Source organism: Somniosus microcephalus, chromosome 4 (assembly GCF_052327205.1).
Source record: "Somniosus microcephalus isolate GS21.2 chromosome 4, FLI_Smic_1.0, whole genome shotgun sequence".
NCBI lineage: Eukaryota > Metazoa > Chordata > Chondrichthyes > Squaliformes > Somniosidae > Somniosus > Somniosus microcephalus.
The window spans coordinates 258,245,268-258,265,805 of NC_140990.1; the positions used below are offsets into that span (position 1 = coordinate 258,245,268).

The window sequence follows — 20,538 nt, forward strand, 5'->3', positions numbered from 1 at the left end:
GAAACAAAGAACCCTCTAAGCAAGAGGAACAGTAGTGATGTGTAATAGAGTGGAGTCTCTAAAATGCAAACAAGGACATACATTGAGCCAATCAGCATGGTTTATTTCTAATAGACAATTTCCCATGCCCTACAGATGCATGGCAGATGCAAAACCTTTCAATTTCAGAACATTAATGAGTAGTGCACCTATTAAAATGCTTGCCTCCTGATTGGCTATGCATTCAGATGCCAGGGCAAGGCTGCCTATCACTGGAATTCCCCTAAATTCCAAATTTCTCAATTTGGGACAATGTAATGTGGAGATGTTTCAAAGCTACATCATGGTTTTGGTGTTGGGGCTAACTGGGGAAATACCGCCTGCAGATTTCCAATTCCTTGCTTTATCCCCTTCCCTTGCTATTTTATTTTTCACTTATTTTTCCGGTGCTGTCCGCTTGTTTTCTGACATTATTCTTGGGAACAACATTGACAAGAGACTTAAATAATTTGGAAACCGTATGGGGCGATTTTAATCCCACTCGCTCAGCAGAAACCTGGCTCTTACCTATCCAAAAGCCGCCATGATCGCAACATCTGCAATTTTAACCTTTGCTGAGCAGGCAGCAAGGAAATGCACCCGGAGCCAACAGGGTCCTTCTTTACATATGCATGTTGCGGCCCAATGACATCATTGAGATCCAACTGTAATTTTAACTCTGGCCTGAGCGGGGAATCCACCTGGAGTTAAAATCGAGACTGATATGTTTTGATAATAGGTCCATATCTAAGTTTTATACATTAGAATATGCTTTAATTTCAGTGTAATTGGGCTTCCATCCCTTTATATTTTTTTTGGTTGCGGGAGGAGCAGAGAGATGGTATGTTTTCTAGAAAGGTAAGGTTCCTGTTGTGTTGTAGTAGTTTACAGCCTTTGTACTTTGTTCTCTTAATTTCCAGAATTCAATAGAGTGAAAGTCATCCAATTGCTTCTTCATCTATTCAGTTTTTATGATACAAATTGTATAACGTTGACTGGATGTAATGTTTCAAAATAGAGCCAAAGGCAATGGAATAAGCAAGACTTTAAGGAAGAACGCCATAAGCAAAAGAAACAAGAAAATGTGCTGGATTAATAAAGCACAGATAGGGGCCTTCTATATACTAACTGGAACAGTACTTTAGATCTGTATTCTAGTACAGCACACTAAACTCTTCTTGCTCTGATCTATAAAAGTAAAATGGCAAACTGTTGACTTGCAGAACCAATTTGTGTTTGGATAAGATTTCAATTAGCTCAGGTTATTAGCAGGTTATTAGCTTCATGTTATTATGAATGCCTGGTGCCACAAATGCTCACGGGGACCGGATTACTTAAAAAAATTATTGACCAGGTCTGTTGGATTATATGTTGACAGTGCTGTTCGTTATGACTACTGATGTTTTTTGAAATGCAGTAATATTAATTTGGTTCATTCAATTGGCCTGCAGATTTATTTACAGCTTTACAATCTGAAATTATTATTGTATACTGTTGAGACCAGAGAGTTATTTCTTAATTTCAGGCAATTGTTTTACTTGGTTTCAATTCTTTTGATGAGAAGGGAGGCGAACTGTGCAATGACAGATGAACTTAGATGTTTTTTTACCTTCGTAAACCACCTTGGAACACAGTAAACTAAAATTTGATATGTTTAGGTTAAAACGTACTTTTTTTACTTTTAATAGTTTTGTATGAATTTAGCAAGGAGCAGTTTTTAGTTCTTACATGAGTAATGCTGTTGATGTGCTGGGCTTGGTTGATTTAATGGCTATTCATTTCTTTTTTTATTACCTTTGATCACCTTTTCTAACCTTTCTCCCAGCTCCTGCTTGACGCCCACCACTCCTATTGGAATATTTTGCTATATAAAAGTGTCCACACTCTCGCCGCTGAGTCAGTAGGTTGTGGGTTCGAGCCCCACTCGAGACTTGAGCACATAATCTAGGCTGACGCTCTCGGTGTAGTACTGAGGAAAAGCAGCACTGTCGGAGGTGCCGTCTTTAGGATGAGACATTAAACCGAGGCCCCATCTGCCCTCTCAGGTGGGCTTAAAAGATCCCATTCCACTAATTTGAAGAAGAGCAGGCGAGTTCTCATCTGTGTCCTGGCCAATATTTATTGCTCAACCAACATCACTAAAACAGATTATTTGGTTAATACCTAGTTGCTTGTGAGAGCCTGCTGTGCGCAAATTGGCTGCATGTTTCCTTCATTACAATACTGACTAGACTTCAAAAGTACTTTATTGGCTGTGAAGTTCTTTGGGACATCCTGAAGTTGTGAAAGGCGCTAAATAAATGCAAGTTCGTTCGTTCTTCTATGAAAGGTGCTAGATAAATGTAAGTTATTGTTACATGAATGTCACTTTCTTTTGCACAACCACGCCATGATTGGACAACAGGAGGTGATTGATTGATTGTTAACTGATCTCAGTTGCGCAGTTATAGGGAAACTGTACAATTGGCCTTAATTAGGGAGGGAGCCAAAGCTCTTGATCACTGCCCAATGACTTGTGCTGGAATTGTGTATGTGTGGCTCTTGTCCAAGGACAAGAGTGGTCTTAGCTGCGATACCCCTACAGTCAAGGGCGGCACGGTGGCATAGTGGTTAGCACTGTTGCCTCACAGCGCCAGGGACCCGGGTTCAAATCCGGCCTTGGGTGACTGTTTGTGTGGAGTTTGCACATTCTCCCCGTGTTTGCGTGGGTTTTCTCCGGGTGCTCCGGTTTCCTCCCACAGTCCAAAGATGTGCGGGTTAGGTTGATTGGCCATGATAAAAGAAATTTTTAAAAATAAAAAAAATTGGCCCTCAGTGTTAGGGGGGATTAAATACGTGGGGTTACGGGGTTACGGGGATAGGGCTTGGGTGGGATGGCTCTCAGTGTAGGGACCGGGTGGTAGGGTTTGGATGATCAGCCATGATCTCGTTGAATGGCAGAGCAGGCTCGAAGGGCCGAATGGCCTACTCCTGCTCCTATCTTCTATGTTTCTATGTAAGTAACCTGCCAACACTTGTTGACAAGGCTGTCACTTGAAGTATATCCACTTGGACGAGGTACTGAGGAATTACTTGGTGCCTATGGAACTGTATCCCAGCAGGGAATTGATGTCCTTTGGGAAAGCAGCAAAGAAATTTGGCAAAAGGAAAAACATGTTGCCTTGGATTTAAAATATTGTAAGAAACTAATGTAGAAAGTTAGTAAACTGAGGAGAGAGCTGTATTAACTTGTCTGATCCAGCTGATCACACACCTCAATATTTACCTCCATTGAAAATAAACTGATATATTGAGCCCTTTTTTTTTACAATTATTTTGTACCACCTGTTAATTTGTTGGGTCATCATAGCTGCAGTGCTTTCAGTCATGTGACCAGTTGAACTAAGTTACATGATTATATGCAGCTATGGAATTAGGAATGGGCCAGTATAATGTTCTAGTAAGGCTGTACTAATTGTTCGAGCCATGGTTTACACTGCTTGCAATTCCCCAAAGTGCAGCTGCAGGAGGTTCATCATTTTGCCTGCTACAAGACTCTGTTTTCTGTTAATTTCAGTGGATTGTGGGTGTGGGTCTGTAGCAGCAGCTAATGATTTTCTTTTCGTTTTGCAGTAAATCCTGCTGTCTTCAGTAAAGAAAGTCTCTGTAGATGAGTAATAGCCTTCAGTTTTTCTTGCTGAATTCTATAGGGACTAGAACCTTGACGGTTGCAGCATGTTTGTGGTGTGATAATGTCACCAGAATATTGCATGCACATTCCAGAGTGCAGACCACTGCTAACCATCAAAACAGCTGTATTCTTCGCAAGCACTGTGTGATGCTCAAGTGCTAGAATTTATTTTGTAAGACTGTGTTTCTGTTTTCCACTATGTGCACAATAGTCAAATTCCTTCTGAGATGATTGTTTCCAGGTTTAAATCTATAGAGCAAAGTATTTGAAAATACATTTCTGGAAATTTTACAGTTGGCATATTTATTTTATTTTTCCATCTATCTTTAGATTTTTCTCTCCCTCTGCTGCCTTGTGCCACAGACCATTTCCTACCCACTTGAGGGTATTGGGCAGCTAAGCTGCTGGGTGTTAGGTATGGAAAAGTAGCCTGGCTCTGAGCAGCTTGGTCTCTCTTAAATCTCTGTGCCTTCATTCCCATGTAGAGAAGTGCGTTGCCCTTTGTTGCAGTGTCTACCTCTGATGGCACAACAGAAGTCGAGAACTTGCAGCGTTGTGATTCAGGTGGAACAGTCGCATCAGTGAATTTAACTGATAACCTAACCTTCCCAATAGCTCGGTGAATTTACCCAGCTGAACCATTCAGACCAGGACAATCCCAGATTGGATTGCCAGTCTGTGCTGAGTTAGCCAGGGTGGCGGTAGGGCTGCGACAATTCCCTTAACGTCCTTGGGTTAGGGAAGGGAAACAATCAATCAGGATTCCTGCTTTGACTGATCTGGACTGCAGTCCAGAGACTCCTGCTGCAAGTGTAAATATGTAACCATCAGGTTAGGATAAGATTGTGCTCGGGTGCGATATCCCTGTGGATGAAAAGTCTGGTTACGCTCTCTCCCAGGTCTCATGCATAAATAAAGGGCACTTGGGTGAGGTTCGAGAAGATGCTTGGTACCTTGGATCTGTACCCAGAAAGAGAGGAAGGAATAACACTGTTGAGAAAGAACTGATAATGTATTTTTCCCATATTTTACTTATTTGCTGAAAATGATTTGTTGTCCAGAGTGAGCGATATTGTTTATAAATGTACGTTATGTACTGCACAAGAAACTTGACAAGAAATAACGCTTATATAGAAGATCCGAGAAAGATGACTGATGGTTTAGGTACGTTTCAAGAATGCAAACCGCTAGAATACCTTTCATGGCCCTACATAAAGAGGTATCTAGAACAAGAAGCACAGGAAGACCCAAGGAAGCGCTGGATAGACAAAGTCAAGAGTGACTTGTCATAGAAAGGAACACTGTTGATTGAAGTGGGCAGGCTAGTTCTGAACCAACAACAGTGGAGTGAATTAATTCAGCCCCATCGCCACTGCTGAGCTGACAAATGGAAATTTAGTGGTTGTATTGTACATAAAGGCCTTGAAATTACTGGCAAATTAGCTAATTTATAGTGGAAACCAAATGAGCAATAAAAAGTAGAGGAAGCTCTGATTAGAAGGCATTGACGAGGCATCTGCTTTGAGTCTCCTGCTGGTCTCAATATTAATAAATGAGATGAAGGAGGATCCTTTATAATTTTCTGAACTGTATGATGACACCAAGCATATGATCATGTGTTGCGTATGAGTGATTGATAACGCTCAGGGGAATCTGGACTAGCCCAATGAAAGAGTTAAAGAATGGCAGATGGATTTCAACATTGATAAATGTAATGTTACGTAATAAGTAGCAAGCAGTCTGCCAGCAAGGGTGGAAAAGGGAAGGAACTTGGGTACAGTTATTGGCAATTCACTGAAAGTTTTCAGTCAATTTGAAACTAACTATTGGGGCACCTGACTTCAAATTGAAATAAGCTGTTTTGATTTTTTATAGACCATTGGTGAGACCATATTTGGAACATTGTGTGCAGTTTTGAACATCCTAGCCACAAAAGGGCATTGTGCAGGAGTAGGTTTCAAAGGAAAAACTGTAAGGGTGATTTGTCTTAATTTGTAGGAAAAACACTGCGAGGAGACAAGATCCAGGTTTTTAAAACCCCAAGAGGAATTGATAATGCAAATACAAGGGGAATTGTTCAAACTAGACGGAGTACAAAGCTAGCGGATACAACGATCAATCCTGAAGCAACTGGTGTTTCAGAGGAATTTCCTTTTCCCTAAAGAGGAGTGGATATATAGAATCGACTCACCGCTATACCCATTAATGCTTGCTGATTGACACCTATACTAAGCAAGTTGCGTGAATATTTGATTAGGTGTGTGACTAAAGCTTCATTAGAGAAGCAATTGAATTTGGATTCCATAACCTTTCCATGTGTGCATGATTTAAGAAAATAAGGCTGGACTAGAAAGTAGTTTACATATTTGAAATTGATAAATTAATTAACACTGGCCTACCAAGATCACAAATAAAAGACTTGCACTGTGCCGTTAGATACAATCCCAGAAGATTTGCACTTTGTTGACAGTAAGGAGTAATTTCTTGTCTCCATGTGTTTGTATATACTAGTCTGTACTGTAAACATCTGTATTTTTATTATTTACTTTGATTTTTGCCACCAAGAAATTTCTCTAGGCTGCCCATTTCTCAATATAATTTCTTCTTAATGAATTATTGGTCAAATAATGAATTATGTGTCAGCCGTGTCTCAACTGGTAGCACCCTCATCTCTGAGTCAGAAGGTTGAGGGTTCAAGTCCCACTCCGGAGACTTAAGCACAAAAATCTAGGCTGATACTCTAGTGCAGTGCTGAGGGAGTGCTGAATTGTCGGAGATGCTGTCTTTCGGATGAGATGTTAAACCGAGGCCCTGTCTGCTCCCTCAGATGGATGCAAAAGATTCCATGGCATATTTTGAAGAAGAGCAGGGGAGTTATTCCTGGTGTCCTGGTCAATATTTATCCCTGAATCAACATAACAAAAGCAGATCAACTGGTCATTATCACATTGCTGTTTGTGGGAGCTTGCTGAGTTGCCTGCCGCATTTCCTATATTACAAGAGTGACTACACTTCAAATTATTTCATTGGCTGTAAAGCGCTTTGGGACGTCCGGTGGTCATGAAAGGCGCTATATATATGCAAGTCTTTCTTTCTTTAAACCCCAGCAGGTTGCTTTTCAACTGAGCTGATTTAAAAAAAATAGGATTAACTTCCTTGAAAAGAGCTTTAGTATCAGACTGCTGTTGACCTCTTAGTTATGTTTCCACTGGTCAGCTGGGAACAGCTTATAGATGTTGATTGGATCACAATGGTACTCTGAGCGCAGAGTTCTTTCACCAATGCCTTTAAGCTGTATTCAGGGGTTCCCATGGTTTGAGTGAAGTTCTCGCTGTTTGTGCATCTTTAGTTAAAGAGTTGCCGACTAATATATTAAGTCAATTTTTAAAAAAGAACCTTCAATACAATAATTTCTGGCTTTAATTTTACCTTTGCTAAAAATGGAACATTGTATTTTTTGGTCAGCTTATCTGTGTCAAAATAAAATAAATATCTCAATCCTTTGACAGTATTCTGTTTTTAGGTGACCAGTGTGTTGGCATAATAGCCTCTTGTAGCAAAGCTTTGTGTCTGAGATTCCCTGGATGATGAGTTCCCTATCTCCGCTGTATTATTGAAGCTCTATGCTACCGCTAAGATTGGAAACTCTTTCTGTGTGAGATGTTTCCCACATGGAGGAAAATTGAGGGTGGGTTAACCCACTACACTCACATCTTTCAGCAGCTAATTCATTAGTAGCAAAAATATGAGTCAGAGGACAGGTCATATACAGGCCCGTGCTGGACACTTCCCTTTAGGAAAGGGAACCAGAATAATCTGGCGTAGTGAGCAATTTCATGGGTGGATCGGGAGAGAATTGGGAGAGGCATAATTTTAAGCTCTGCAGATTGAACCTCTTGTGTTCCTAACAATGGAATGTAGTCAGCTAACTTTCTTGAGTGCCTTTTAGAGCTGAGGAAAAAAAATGCCATTTTAATTGGATTTGGTTTAACTTGGCTGGTGAAGCTGGACAAAGGCTAGGTTTGGTTTTAAAAAACAAATCAAGTGAAGAGCTGGTTTGTAGTTGTGTTCCATGTTTTATTTGCGTTTAATTATTAGCCAGTGCACATGAGTCATTGCTCAAATGTATAATCCACTGAACTGAATGATAACATTGTAACCAATTTTGCTACAAAGTCACTTGCTTTCATTTTCCCATGGCATTCTTAGATATCTGTCTGGGAAAATATGAACACTAGGCGACCGTGGAACAAAAAGCTTGGAACAACTATTACTGTTTAACTACTTGAGTATGATATGTCGAACCAAGTATAATGGATGTATTTTTTCTTGTTTTATCAGCTGTTTGCATAAGGTCTACCTACCACCCATGCCAGCTTAAAGGTGACCTTCCTGAATGATGCCCCGTCATGTTGCTGTGCTAATGCATTGTGGAATGGAGTTGTAAAAAGTGATTTTTATTACCTTAATTTTCCCACAATGAATTCAACCGCTGAATTCCATGACAACCCAAGATCTTCTCTTCTTGCTGTAATCCTCGACCTTGAGTCTTAAACCTGAACGCTGCTCCCCACCCAGAGTATTAAAAGCCACATTGCTAGCTGTTTCCAGGAACCGGCTTCCAAGTTCTAAAGAGATTTCAGTATTGATTTCAACAGTGTTTTAGAACTTGGAAGATCAGGTTACTGCTCTGCATTCTCCATTCCATGCCCAGGGCTTCTTTCCCATTCCCATTAATTTTCTCTCCTTCTACCTCTGGCAGCACTGCCATTTCCTTCTCCCATTCCTACCAGACCCTGGTATCCCTTTCCCAAAACACCACAACTGCCCTTCCCAGTGCTCTTGTTACCTTATTCCTGATTCTTCCAGACCTTTAAACTCCCCCAGTGTTTCCACATCCCATGATCCTTGCTCACAAAACCCAGGACTGCCTCCCAACAGTACCAACCATAATGCTCCCCCACCGCCCCACCAACTAATTTTCCATTGCTGCTGCACGCAGTTCCTATAACCTACCTGCAACATCTTCCCTGCCATCTTCTTTTGGACCCTGGGCTTAAAATAAAAGAGATACGATTAACGACATAGTTAGACAAATGTTTTTGTACCAGGTGTCAGAATCAAGCATTCTTCAATACACACCTGCTTCTCCTGGCCCACAAGGCAACCTACAAAATGTTTTAATTACTTACTAGCCTGGACCTCTTCTGGCCGAAGCTCCATCTCCATGCAGGTCTGGCCTGATTGTGAATCGGTCACTGTTCCCCCGCTCAGGTCTCTGATTAATATTGCAGTCAGATCCCGATGAGATCCCGATCTGAATAATTAAAGAAGGATCCCGCTTCCTTCCTGTGGGTGTCCCACTCGCCTGCAGGTTAAGATTGGGACATGGCGGGATGGCAGCGGGATCAGAGAGGGTAAGTGATGGCTTTTATTTTAACTGCCCCCCACACACTGTTTCTGCCTGGCGGGGCAGTTAAAATCAGGGTCATAATGTGTGGCATTGCAGATCACTATGCAGTGCTGCTTCGAAGCTACATCATTAAATAAATTTAAAACAGAAATAGACAGTTTCCTAGAAGTAAGGGGAATTAGGGGTTATGGGGAGCGGGCAGGAAATCGGACATGAGGCTAGGTTCGGATTGGTCATGGCCCTGTGGGTGGCGGAGCGGGCCCAGGGGCCGTGTAGCCTGGTCCTGCTCCTACTACTTGTGTTCTAATTCTGTGCTAGATTTCAGGAGATGGTTCTATTCACAGGGATTAGTGGAGACCTCGGGAACAGGCTGCCAGCTAGGAGTCCTTCAAGAGTAAATTGGGCCTGTTCCTGGCTGGGGTGGAGATCACCTCTTACAGAAGGTAAGTACTGCAGGAAATACAGGGACAGAGTGATCTAGACGAGTTTCGATCGCCTCGATGGGTCGGAGAGGAATTTCCCAGATTTTTTCTCCCAAATTGGCCATTGGGTTTTTTATCTGGTTTTTCGCCTCTCCAGGGAGATCACATGGGTTCGGGTGGGATGGAGAGTGAAAGTAGATTTGAGGTTAGGATCAGATCAGCCATGATCTTATTGAATGGCGGAGCAGGCTCGAGGGGCCGATTGGCCTACTCCTGCTCCTATTTCTTATGTTCTGGTGCCAGACTGGTTCCATTATATCTTGTATCTTACTGCCAGAAATTAAGTACTAAATGTAAATAGAGTGTTGTTGAATGTGCTTTGATACTTAACTTAATATTGAGTTTAAGCTTAAATTGAGTTTGAGCTTTTGAGCAAATCACTTTAAAAGAAAGAACTATCAAGAATAATCTCACTGTACCAAGAGTTTTAAACAGTTGTTTGTGTCCAGTTTTTGTGTCAGGAGATTGAGGGGGCTGGTCCACAAAAAACATTGTGTCAGCACACTGCTGAAATCTGGGCTTGTTATTTTTAATATTGCTGCAATTTTCTAAAAGTACTGTGGGTGTGAACTGAAATTCTAAAACAATTCCATGTGCCTGAACTCATCAGAAATGATAAGCACTGAGTCGGTTGTGAACTTGAAGCACGATCTGGAAACTATTGGCTAAAAAGATTTGATTAACCAAAAAAGATTTTCGTCCCCAACCTGTTCTATTCAATTCAATTCAATTCAATTCGTCATATATGCAGCAGACGTGTGTACTGCACAATGAAATGTTGATTTTTACGAGTCCTCCCAACATTGGAATAAATATGGCATAACAATGATAAAAATACTAATAGAAATACTAATAGAAAGATAGTAATAATAAATAAAACAACAGTAATAAATAATAATAAATTAATCGCTCATGAGTCTTATGGCCTGGGGGTAGAAGCTGTTTCGAAACCTGTTGGTACGAGACCGTATGCTTCGGTATCTCTTACCGGATGGGAGCAGGGCGAAGAGGTTGTGGCTGGGGTGACTCGCGTCTTTAATGATTCTCAGGGCCTTCCCCCGGCACCTCTCGGGGTAGATATCCTGCACAGCAGGTAGTTTAATTCCTATAGTGTGTTGTGCAGCTTTCACTACCATCTGTAGAGCCTTGCGGTCTGTGGCGGTGCAGTTGCCATACCAGGTAGTGATGCAGCCGGACAGGATACTCTCGATGGTGCACCGGTAGAAGTTGGTGAGAATCTGGGGGGCCATTCCAAATTTCTTCAGTCTCCTGAGGAAGAACAGGCGTTGGCATGCCTTCTTGGTTACAACGTCGATGTGATGAGACCACGTTAAGTCCTCCGTAATGAATACACCCAGGAATTTGAAGCTGCTGACACTCTCCACCTCAGCCCCTTCGATGTAGATTGGGGTGTGTCCCTCCCCCTGCTGCTTCCTGTAATCCATGATCATCTCCTTTGTTTTGCTGATGTTGAGGGAGAGGTTGTTGTACTTGCACCATTCTCCTAGGGCTCTTACCTCCTCCCTGTAGCCTGTTTCCTCGCCATCTGTGATCAGGCCTACAACGGTAGTGTCATCAGCAAACTTGATGATGGAGTTGAAGTTGTGCGTGGCCACGCAGTCGTGAGTAAACAGGGAGTACAGAAGGGGGCTGAGCACACAACCCTGGGGAGCTCCCGTGTTCAGGATCAGTGTGGAGGAGGTGTTTCTGCCTATTTTCACCACCTGGGGTCTTCCCGTCAGGAAGTCCAGGATCCAGTTGCATAGGGAGGTGTTAAGTCCTAGCTCACTGAGCTTGTTGACAAGCTTGGAGGGGATAATGGTATTGAATGCTGAACTATAATCAATGAACAACATTCTCACATAGGTGTTCCTCTTATCCAGGTGTGATAAGGCAGTGTGCAGTACAGTGGCGATGGCATCATCCCTGTATAAAAAATAAAATTCTAACCATAGCAATGTATTGTTGCAGCAACTGTTGTGCATTGGAATAGCAAGATGGAGGTCCATCACCTGCAACTGTGCATACAGCAGTTTCCTGATCTCAGCTGTGTTGACGTGAGAGGCGTTGAGCAGAGACCAGCGTGAGAGGAACTGGCAAATGGTGGCATGAAGCGTGGCAGTGGAAGAAATTTGGAAAGGAGTCCCCTCCCTGCCTCTCTTCCATAAAGCTAACTAAGGAGACATGAATATTTTCAGTTACAAAACATAAAAGTACACTCTCCACACATTTGCTTTATTACCAGCAAGTGGTTTTAAAACAGAAACTTCAATTATGTAGAACCAGAGAAGAGGGCCATTCGGCTGTTTGCTCTTTATGGCTTTAATGTCCTTTCTATAAAAGGGTGCCCAAAACTGCAAACACTCTAACTGTAATGCAACCGTTGCCTTGTACAAATTTGTAATTATTTATTTGCCCTTGGCCGTTCTGTCATATTCATTAGGCTCAAAATGCCACTGGCCTTTTTTATGGCTGTACATACCTGCACTCGCACTTTCAAGGAATTATCACTTGAATCCTTAGTTCTCTGTTTCTCCCCACCGTTCAGCATCTGTCCATTGGGTTTAAACTCTAATTATCGACTTTCCTCCCAAAATGCATTACCTCACATTTCTCTGACAACAGTCAGAGACAGGAACAGAGTCTATAATCTCCTGTAATTAATGATTTTTAACAATTTTGAGACTTTGAATAAATATTGCCACTGGTAGCCTTTAAAATGATCTTGTTGTTTTCCATTTTTGTTGCTATTTCATACATTTTTAATGAAGTAACTTCTGATGACAATCTCAGGAACTAGTTGGAGGAATTGTTGAGCCCAACCAACTGGGGGAGTTTAATTAGAATACATCAGCAACTGTGTATGTTGAGTTATCCTCTACTGATGTTAATTCAATGCTGTCATATTTTTGGCTCATTAATTAATGAACTTCCCCCAGTGATATCGGCACCCATTTTCTAAATAAAAAAAATGTTTTGGTGGGGGGAGAAACAGTTCTCTAAATTTTTAGCACACTTGATGGAGCCACCAGCACTACGTCCTTCTGAGGTTTGCTGGGCTAAAGTAATTCTGCTCATTAGCAGTCGAGGCCCATGAATTGGCTGAAACACCCAAAGAAAATCACTGGGTGGTACTTTTTGACTTTTGAATGTGAAAAAGGATACGAGTGCTTGAGGGGCATTTCAAGTTCACTTTACAAACTTGATGAATGCACCTTTTTATATTCATAATGAGCAAATTGAAAAGCTTTCTGAAAGTGTCCCTACTACAGCGTATTATTTTCAGTAATGCCTATTACGTGATGTGTTTAGAACACTAGTTGCAATTTTGATTTGACTGATTGCAGAACAGTAGCTGGAGTAATAGTGGCATTGTTTTGGTGAACTGTTTAAAAAAAAACACTGCTTTTAGTAGGGAGCAAGCTACAAAAAGGGTGGTTTTATGTTTTATTTATTGTTTTTAAAATTTTGCACTGATCAAGATGAGGAATCTCGCGTCCATTCACAAACAGCAATACACGCACTCACACCATCTATAGCATTACAGTAGTTAGTCCAGGATAAAGCTGGTTTGTGATTTCTCTAGTGAATGCTGTTAATGAAGGTTGTGCCGTGGAAAGGTTGTTTTGTGGTACCTTCATTTATGAGGGAGCTATGAACAATTTGGCCGAATGTTACAGTAAGTGGGCTACTGTAGTGATACTCCAAATTTATTCAAATCCAAATTCTTTCAAGAAAATAATTGATTTTGGAGTACTGCGTACAGTTTTGGTCTCCTTATTTAAGGAGGGATATACTTGCATTGGAGGCAGTTCAGAGAAGGTTCACGAGGTTGATTCCAGAGATGAAGGGGTTGTCTTATGAGGAAAGGTTGAGCAGGTTGGGCCTATACTCATTGGAGTTTAGAAGAACGAGAGGGGATCTTATTGAAACATATATGATTCTGAAGGGGCTTGACAGGGTAGTTGCAGGGAAGATGTTTCCCCTTGTGGGGGAATCCAGAACTAGGGGGCATAGTTTCAGAATATGGGGCACCCTTTTAAATCTGAAATGAGGAGGAATTTCTTCTCTCAGAGGGTCATGAATCTTTGGAATTCCCTTCCCCAGAGAGCTGTGGAGGCTGGGTCATTGAATATATTTAAGGTGGAGATAGACAGATTTTTGAAAGGTAAGGGAGTCAAGAGTTATGGGGAGCGGGCAGGGAAGTGGAGTTGAGGCCAAGATCAGATCAGCCATGATCTTATTGAATGGTGGAGCAGGCTCGAGGGGCCAAATGACCACCTCCTGCTCCTACGTCTTATGTTCTTATAATACATTTCTGCATACATGCCAACCTGGAAAACTCTCAAAAGCTGACCCAACCCCCAAAACAACTCAAAAAAAGAACTGATAACCAAACACGCCTGAATATAGGCCTAAGACCAGGGCCACTGCCTTAGAGTGACTGAATAAGATACAGTCTGTGTTTATTAAGGATTCCAGGTTTTTTTACCAGTATTTTGGGGATTGCATTCGCATTTGGCTTTTTCTGTTAAAAGTAAAACCAAATGGCATTACCTGTGATCTGAGAGTGTAATGGGACATGAGCTTGTCATAATTCTAAGCTTTAGGTATATCCATATTGGGCCTAATTCTGTGCTTGATTGGGTTACAGTATAATGTTTTAGCCTACTTCTGACCTACCCTCTGAGTGCAGTTCCCTGCAGGGAGCATGGCATTAGCCCGAATATCTCATCGCTTATAGTTATGAGGTAAAACTACACAGAGGTATGGTTCTTGCAGTAGTGAATTTAGATATTTTTGAAGAGCGTGTGAGATTTATATTTTGTGAAGTTCAGGGGGCGTGCCTCCTCCCCAAGGAAACCTTTTATTTTTTAAATATATGTTTTGGTGCATTTTGCAGAATTTTGGAGTTTACATTAAATGTGTTTAAAGCCAAAAATAATGTATCCTAGAAGGGTCGCAGATATTTAAAAAATAATGTTTTTGTTCTAAGTGACCGCTGACTCTTGTTTTTGTACCATCGGCTTTTATATGGAAGAAACAGCGCTTGCGTGAACATTTGAATGGGCCGTGCAGCCAGTTAAGGGGACCCGCGCACAAAAAGAAATAAATTCGGGGGAACATTGTTTTGGAGGTGGAACCATTTTGGAAAAACACTGGCCCATGACTAAAAACTGGCTCCAAATGCCATTATTTTCAACCAGATGATGCATGGAACTCAAAATATTAACATAGCTGCATCATAGAGATGATCATGGTAATCTCTGATATGATTTATCAGATAGAGGCTTGGTAACAGCATTTGAGTTCTAATGAACTTGGCACACGTCTGATTGAGTCTGGATGAGGTAACGTGTCTGTGGCACAGAACAGGATACTAGGATGCATTGCTGCAGTTTAGTTGGCTATGACCTCATTCGTAAAATTCCATTTCATTTTGTATGGGTCCTATGTATGGTCTGTCCTAACTTCAGGTATTGATCGGAACTTTGTACCCTGGCTAGCTTACAAGCTCAGAGATAATTCTTAAAAATCAAAATCAATGCGGTCAAAACCGCAAGGATCAGGGCCCAGTTTTCTATTCCAATGATCCCAGCACATGCCAGGCACACACACTGGGAGATTGTGAACCTTCCCCCTCGTGATTTTCCAATCGTTAACTTTAATGGATGAAAAACCATGGGCTAGGGAGGCGCAATTTCCTAATATGTGCTCCTGGCATCAACTCTGGACGCTGAAGCAGAATATCCTGGCCCCTGTTTTCCAGCAGGGTAACCCTACATTATCAAATCCCTTGCTGATGTTAGTCAGCCAATGCTAAATGTCAGTGTGAAATATTGATGGTTGGCATGTATGTTTCTGTAGATCATCTGATGCTATCTATCAAAGTTGTGTTATATTCTTCAATCCTGTGATTGCACTGACTACATGCTCTGGACAGACAGCAGAACAAAGTTAACTATTGTAAGAAGTCACACAACACCAGGTTATAGTCCAACAGCTTTATTTGAAGTCACAAGCTTTCGGAGCGCTGCTCCTTCGTCAGGTGAAGTGGAGAAATGCATAAAGACACAGCTTATATAGTCAGAGAATCATGTCAGATGTTTACAGGTAATGTTTCCAACTGCCATTTATCACACCTCGGCAGAGAGATAATCACAGCAATCAAAAGGTGTGAATGGTGTCCAAACAGGTCAGTCAGGAAAACATTACATCAAAGAACAATGAGGTGGGGTCACAAGGGGTCAAATATTGCAGATGCTGGGGTCTGTATGAAAAACAAAAAAAGACAAAAAAACATTTCTTTTGCTGGAAATCACAGCAGGTCCGGCCGCATCTGTGTGGAGAGAACAAGCCAATGTCGACTCGAGTCTGGATGACCCTGCGTCAGGTGGGGTTACATGTAGCGTGACATGAACCCAAGATCTCGGTTGAGGCCGTCCTCATGGGTGCGGAACACACCCGCCAACTCAACAGACTGATCAAGACCTTCGATCCAGACCTTCAAAGCATCCTACATGCTCTCATCCCACATACTCCCCGCGTGGGAGACTTCTACTGCCTACTGCCTCCCAAAGATACACAAAGCCAACACACCCGGACGTCCTATCGCATCAGGCAACGGAACCCTGTGTGAGAACCTCTCTGGATATGTCGAGGGCATCCTGAAACCCATCGTACAGGGAACCCCCAGCTTCTGTCGCGACACTACAGACTTCTTACAGAAACTCAGCACCCACGGACCAGTTGAACCAGGAACACTCCTCGCCACGATGGACGTCTCGGCACTCTACACCAGTATCCCCACGAGGACGGCATCGCTGCGACAGCCTCAGTACTCAACACCAACAACAGCCAATCTCCAGACGCCATCCTACAACTCATCCGCTTCATCCTTGACCACAATGTCTTCACCTTCGACAACCAGTTCTTAACCCAAACACACGGAACAGCCATGGGGACCAAATTCGCACCCCAATACGCAAACATCTTCATGCACAAGTTCGAGCAAGACTTCTTCGCTGCACAGGATCTCCAACCAACGCTATACACCAGATACATCAACGACATTTTCTTCCTATGGACCCACGGCGAAGAATCACTGAAAAGACTACACGATAACATCAACAAGTTCCATCCCACCATCAAACTCACCATGGACTACTCCTCAGAATCGGTCTCATTCCTGGACACACGAATCTCCATCAAAGACGGACACCTCAGCACTTCACTCTACCGCAAGCCCACGGACAACCTCACGATGCTTCACGTCTCCAGCTTCCACCCCAACCACGTTAAAGAAGCCATCCCCTATGGACAAGCCCTGTGAATACACAGGATCTGCTCAGACGAGGAGGAACGCGATGGACACCTACAGACGCTGAAAGACGCCCTTGTAAGAACGGGATATGACACTCGACTCGTCGATCGACAGTTCCGACGGGCCACAGCGAAAAATCGCAAAGACCTCCTCAGAAGACAAACACGGGACACAACCAACAGAGTACCCTTCGTCATCCAGTACTTCCCCGGAGCGGAGAAACTACGCCATGTTCTTCGCAGCCTTCAACATGTCATCGATGACGACGAACACCTCGCTAAGGCCATCCCCACGCCTCCACTACTCGCTTTCAAACAGCCGCCTAACCTCAAACAGACCATCGTTCGCAGCAAATTACCCAGCTTTCAGGAGAACAGCGACCACGACACCACACAACCCTGCCACAGCAACCTCTGCAAGACATGCCAGATCATCAACACAGATACGATCATCACACGTGAGGACACCACCCACCAGGTACATGGTACATACTCATGTGACTCGGCCAACGTTGTCTACCTCATACGTTGCAGGAAAGGATGCCCCGGAGCATGGTACATTGGCGAGACCATGCAGACACTGCGACAACGGATGAATGGACACCGCGCAACAATCACCAGGCAGGAGTGTTCCCTCCCAGTCGGGGAACACTTCAGCAGTCAAGGACATTCAGCCTCCGATCTTTGGGTAAGCATTCTCCAAGGCGGCCTTCGAGACACACGACAACGCAAAATCGTCGAGCAGAAACTGATAGCCAAGTTCCGCACCCATGAGGACGGCCTCAACCGAGATCTTGGGTTCATGTCACGCTACATGTAACCCCACCTGACGCAGGGTCATCCAAACTCGAGTTGACATTGGCTTGTTCTCTCTACACAGATGCGGCCGGACCTGCTGTGATCTCCAGCAAAAAAAAATGTTTTTTGTCTTTTTTTGTTTTTCATACAGACCCCAGCATCTGCAATATTTGACCCCTTGTGACCCCACCTCATTGTTCTTTGATGTAATGTTTTCCTGACTGACCTGTTTGGACACCATTCACACCTTTTGATTGCTGTGATTATCTCTCTGCCGAGGTGTGATAAATGGCAGTTGGAAACATTACCTGTAAACATCTGACATGATTCTCTGACTATATAAGCTGTGTCTTTATGCATTTCTCCACTTCACCTGACGAAGGAGCAGCGCTCCGAAAGCTTGTGATTTCAAATAAAGCTGTTGGACTATAACCTGGTGTTGTGTGACTTCTTACATTTGTCCACCCCAGTCCAACTCCGGCATCTCCACACCAAAGTTAACTATAGGAGTGCAACTGATCCCATGGCAGCAAGTTTAATATTATTGCATACTATACAGTCACTTTCTAGGAGCAAATTAAACATTGCAACCCAACCCAATCTTGATATTGAGATGATGCTTATAAATCATTCTTTTTTTGCTCTCAATACTCATAGAATTTTCTAAACTATTGGATTAGGTTACAGCCTTGTAACCTGCTCATGTCCATTTTTCATAGTATTGAAGCACAGTTTGTGTTTAACGCTAAGGCACATATTCAGTGGAGCTTTGCATGTAAAGAACATTTGGATTTTTTGTGCTAATTACATTGATTTTGTTGATATCTAATTATATCTTAAGCTGTCTTTATCAATCACTATATGGATTGAACTATTAAAATAAATTCTCACCATGTAAAATTATATTTATTGATTTTTTTTTTAACTAGATCATTGTAATAACCACTTTTTCTCTTTTGCAGAATTCTATGAACCTTCCTCCTGATAAAGCAAGATTGCTGAGGCAGTATGACAATGAGAAGAAGTGGGAGCTCATCTGTGACCAGGTAAAACCAATTCAAAATGCTCTTCCTTATTGAATAAAGGGTATAGTGAAAGAGCAGAGAAACGGAATGAGAGTTGATGGCTCCGACGTAGAATGCACACAATGGACTTAATGGCCTCTTTATGTGCTGAGTTCTCAATGACTGGTTTTATATTCAGCGTCAAGCATCTGTGTTTGTTTATTGTGACAGCCATGGATTTAAATACGTTGTGTGGCTTAAATGGTTTGTTTGCAACCCATTCTGCTTATCATTTAATACCAGGGTATTACACTGAATAGATGTAATAATGTTGGCGTTGGCATTTAAGAGAACCATCACGCCAGCATGCCGCATGCTGTAGCGCTCCTGTTACATAAACTAGCAATATTGATGCATATTATGCATTTTGCACACCCACATACAATAAAGCAAAAAGGTCATACACTTGAGTGTGGAGTCAGTCCACTAAAGGGAAGTGGTATTCTCCAATGATGGTAAACAGTGAATAACATATCATCACATTCATTGAGGGCATATTGGGTTGACCAAAATTTTTTTGAACATCTGTCAGTGATAAAAGGAACTCTTTATTTCTATACAATAATGTCTATATTGGTTTGGTGATGTTTCGTTTGGATGGCGGAGGGAGGAAAGCCACAGAATCATCAGCAACCCAAGCATAACCATAAAATGTTTACAAGTCATTGGCTTAAGAGTATGATGGTTGGCACAGGTTGGGTTACTGACAACAGTAGTTAACAACACAATTTAAAAGACATTCAAAAACAGATGATTCTACAAAAACGAGACACCCCATTGTCCCAAAAGCTCCACAGTGTCCATTTATAGGGAACACCCACTTCCCCCAAGAATATCCAGGAGTAAATTTGAATGAAAGAGATTCTCATCTACTCTACCTTATGGCAATTACAGACATTATCACCATCTCACTTCAAAATCCTCAGATTGCTATGCCTTCCTCAAGTAGTAACTCAATTACTCCACCACTTGGAAGAAGCACTGAGAGCAGCAAGGGCACAGAACATACTCTGGGTGGGGGATTTCAATGTCTATCACCAAGAGTGGCTCAGTAGCACCACTACTGACTGAGCTAGCCGAGTCCTGAAGGACATAGTTGCCAAACTGGGCCTGCGGCAGGTGGTGAGAGAACCAACACGAGGGAAAAACCTACTTGACCTCGTCCTCACCAGTCTACTTGTTGTAGATGCATCTGTCCATGACAGCATTGGTGGCAGTGACCACCGCACAGTCATTGTGGAGACGAAGTCCCATCTTCACACCGAGGACACCCTCCATCGTGTTGTGTGGCACTACCACCATGCTAAATGGGCTAGATTCAGAACAGATCTAGCAGCGTAAAACTGGGAATCCATGAGGCGCTGTGGGCCATCAGCAGCAACAGAATTGTATTCCACAACAATCTGTAAGCTCATGCCCCAGCATATCCCTCCCTCTACCATTACCATCAAGCCAGGGGACCAACCCTGGTTCAATGAGGAGTGCAGACGAGCAGCACCAAGCGTACCTAAAAATGAGGTGCCAACCTGGGGAAATTGCAACACAGGACTACATGCATGCTAAACAGCGGAAGCAGCATGCTATAGACAGAGCTAAGCGATCCAACAACCAACGGATCAGATCAAAGCTCTGCAGCCCTGCCACACCCAGTCGTGAATGGTGGTGGACAATTAAACAACTAATGGGAAGAGGAGGTTCCGTGAATATCCCCATCCTCAATGATGGCAGAGCCCAGCATGCGAGTGCAAAAGACAAAGATGATCCATATCG

General features: G+C 42.6%; 1 protein-coding gene across 8 annotated transcripts in view; it reads left to right on the plus strand.

Annotated features, from left to right (window-relative positions):
• Positions 1 to 20,538, plus strand: part of LOC147120410 (formin-like protein 2) — a 375,571-nt gene that overhangs the window by 199,745 nt on the left and 155,288 nt on the right. For all 8 annotated transcript variants that reach the window (XM_085986300.1, XM_085986294.1, XM_085986293.1 and 5 more), the window contains exon 2: positions 18,667 to 18,750. In XM_085986300.1, coding sequence (XP_085842426.1) covers positions 18,673 to 18,750 — 78 coding nt within the window. In that variant the 5' untranslated portion in view covers positions 18,667 to 18,672. The remainder of the gene's footprint in view (positions 1 to 18,666; positions 18,751 to 20,538) is intronic.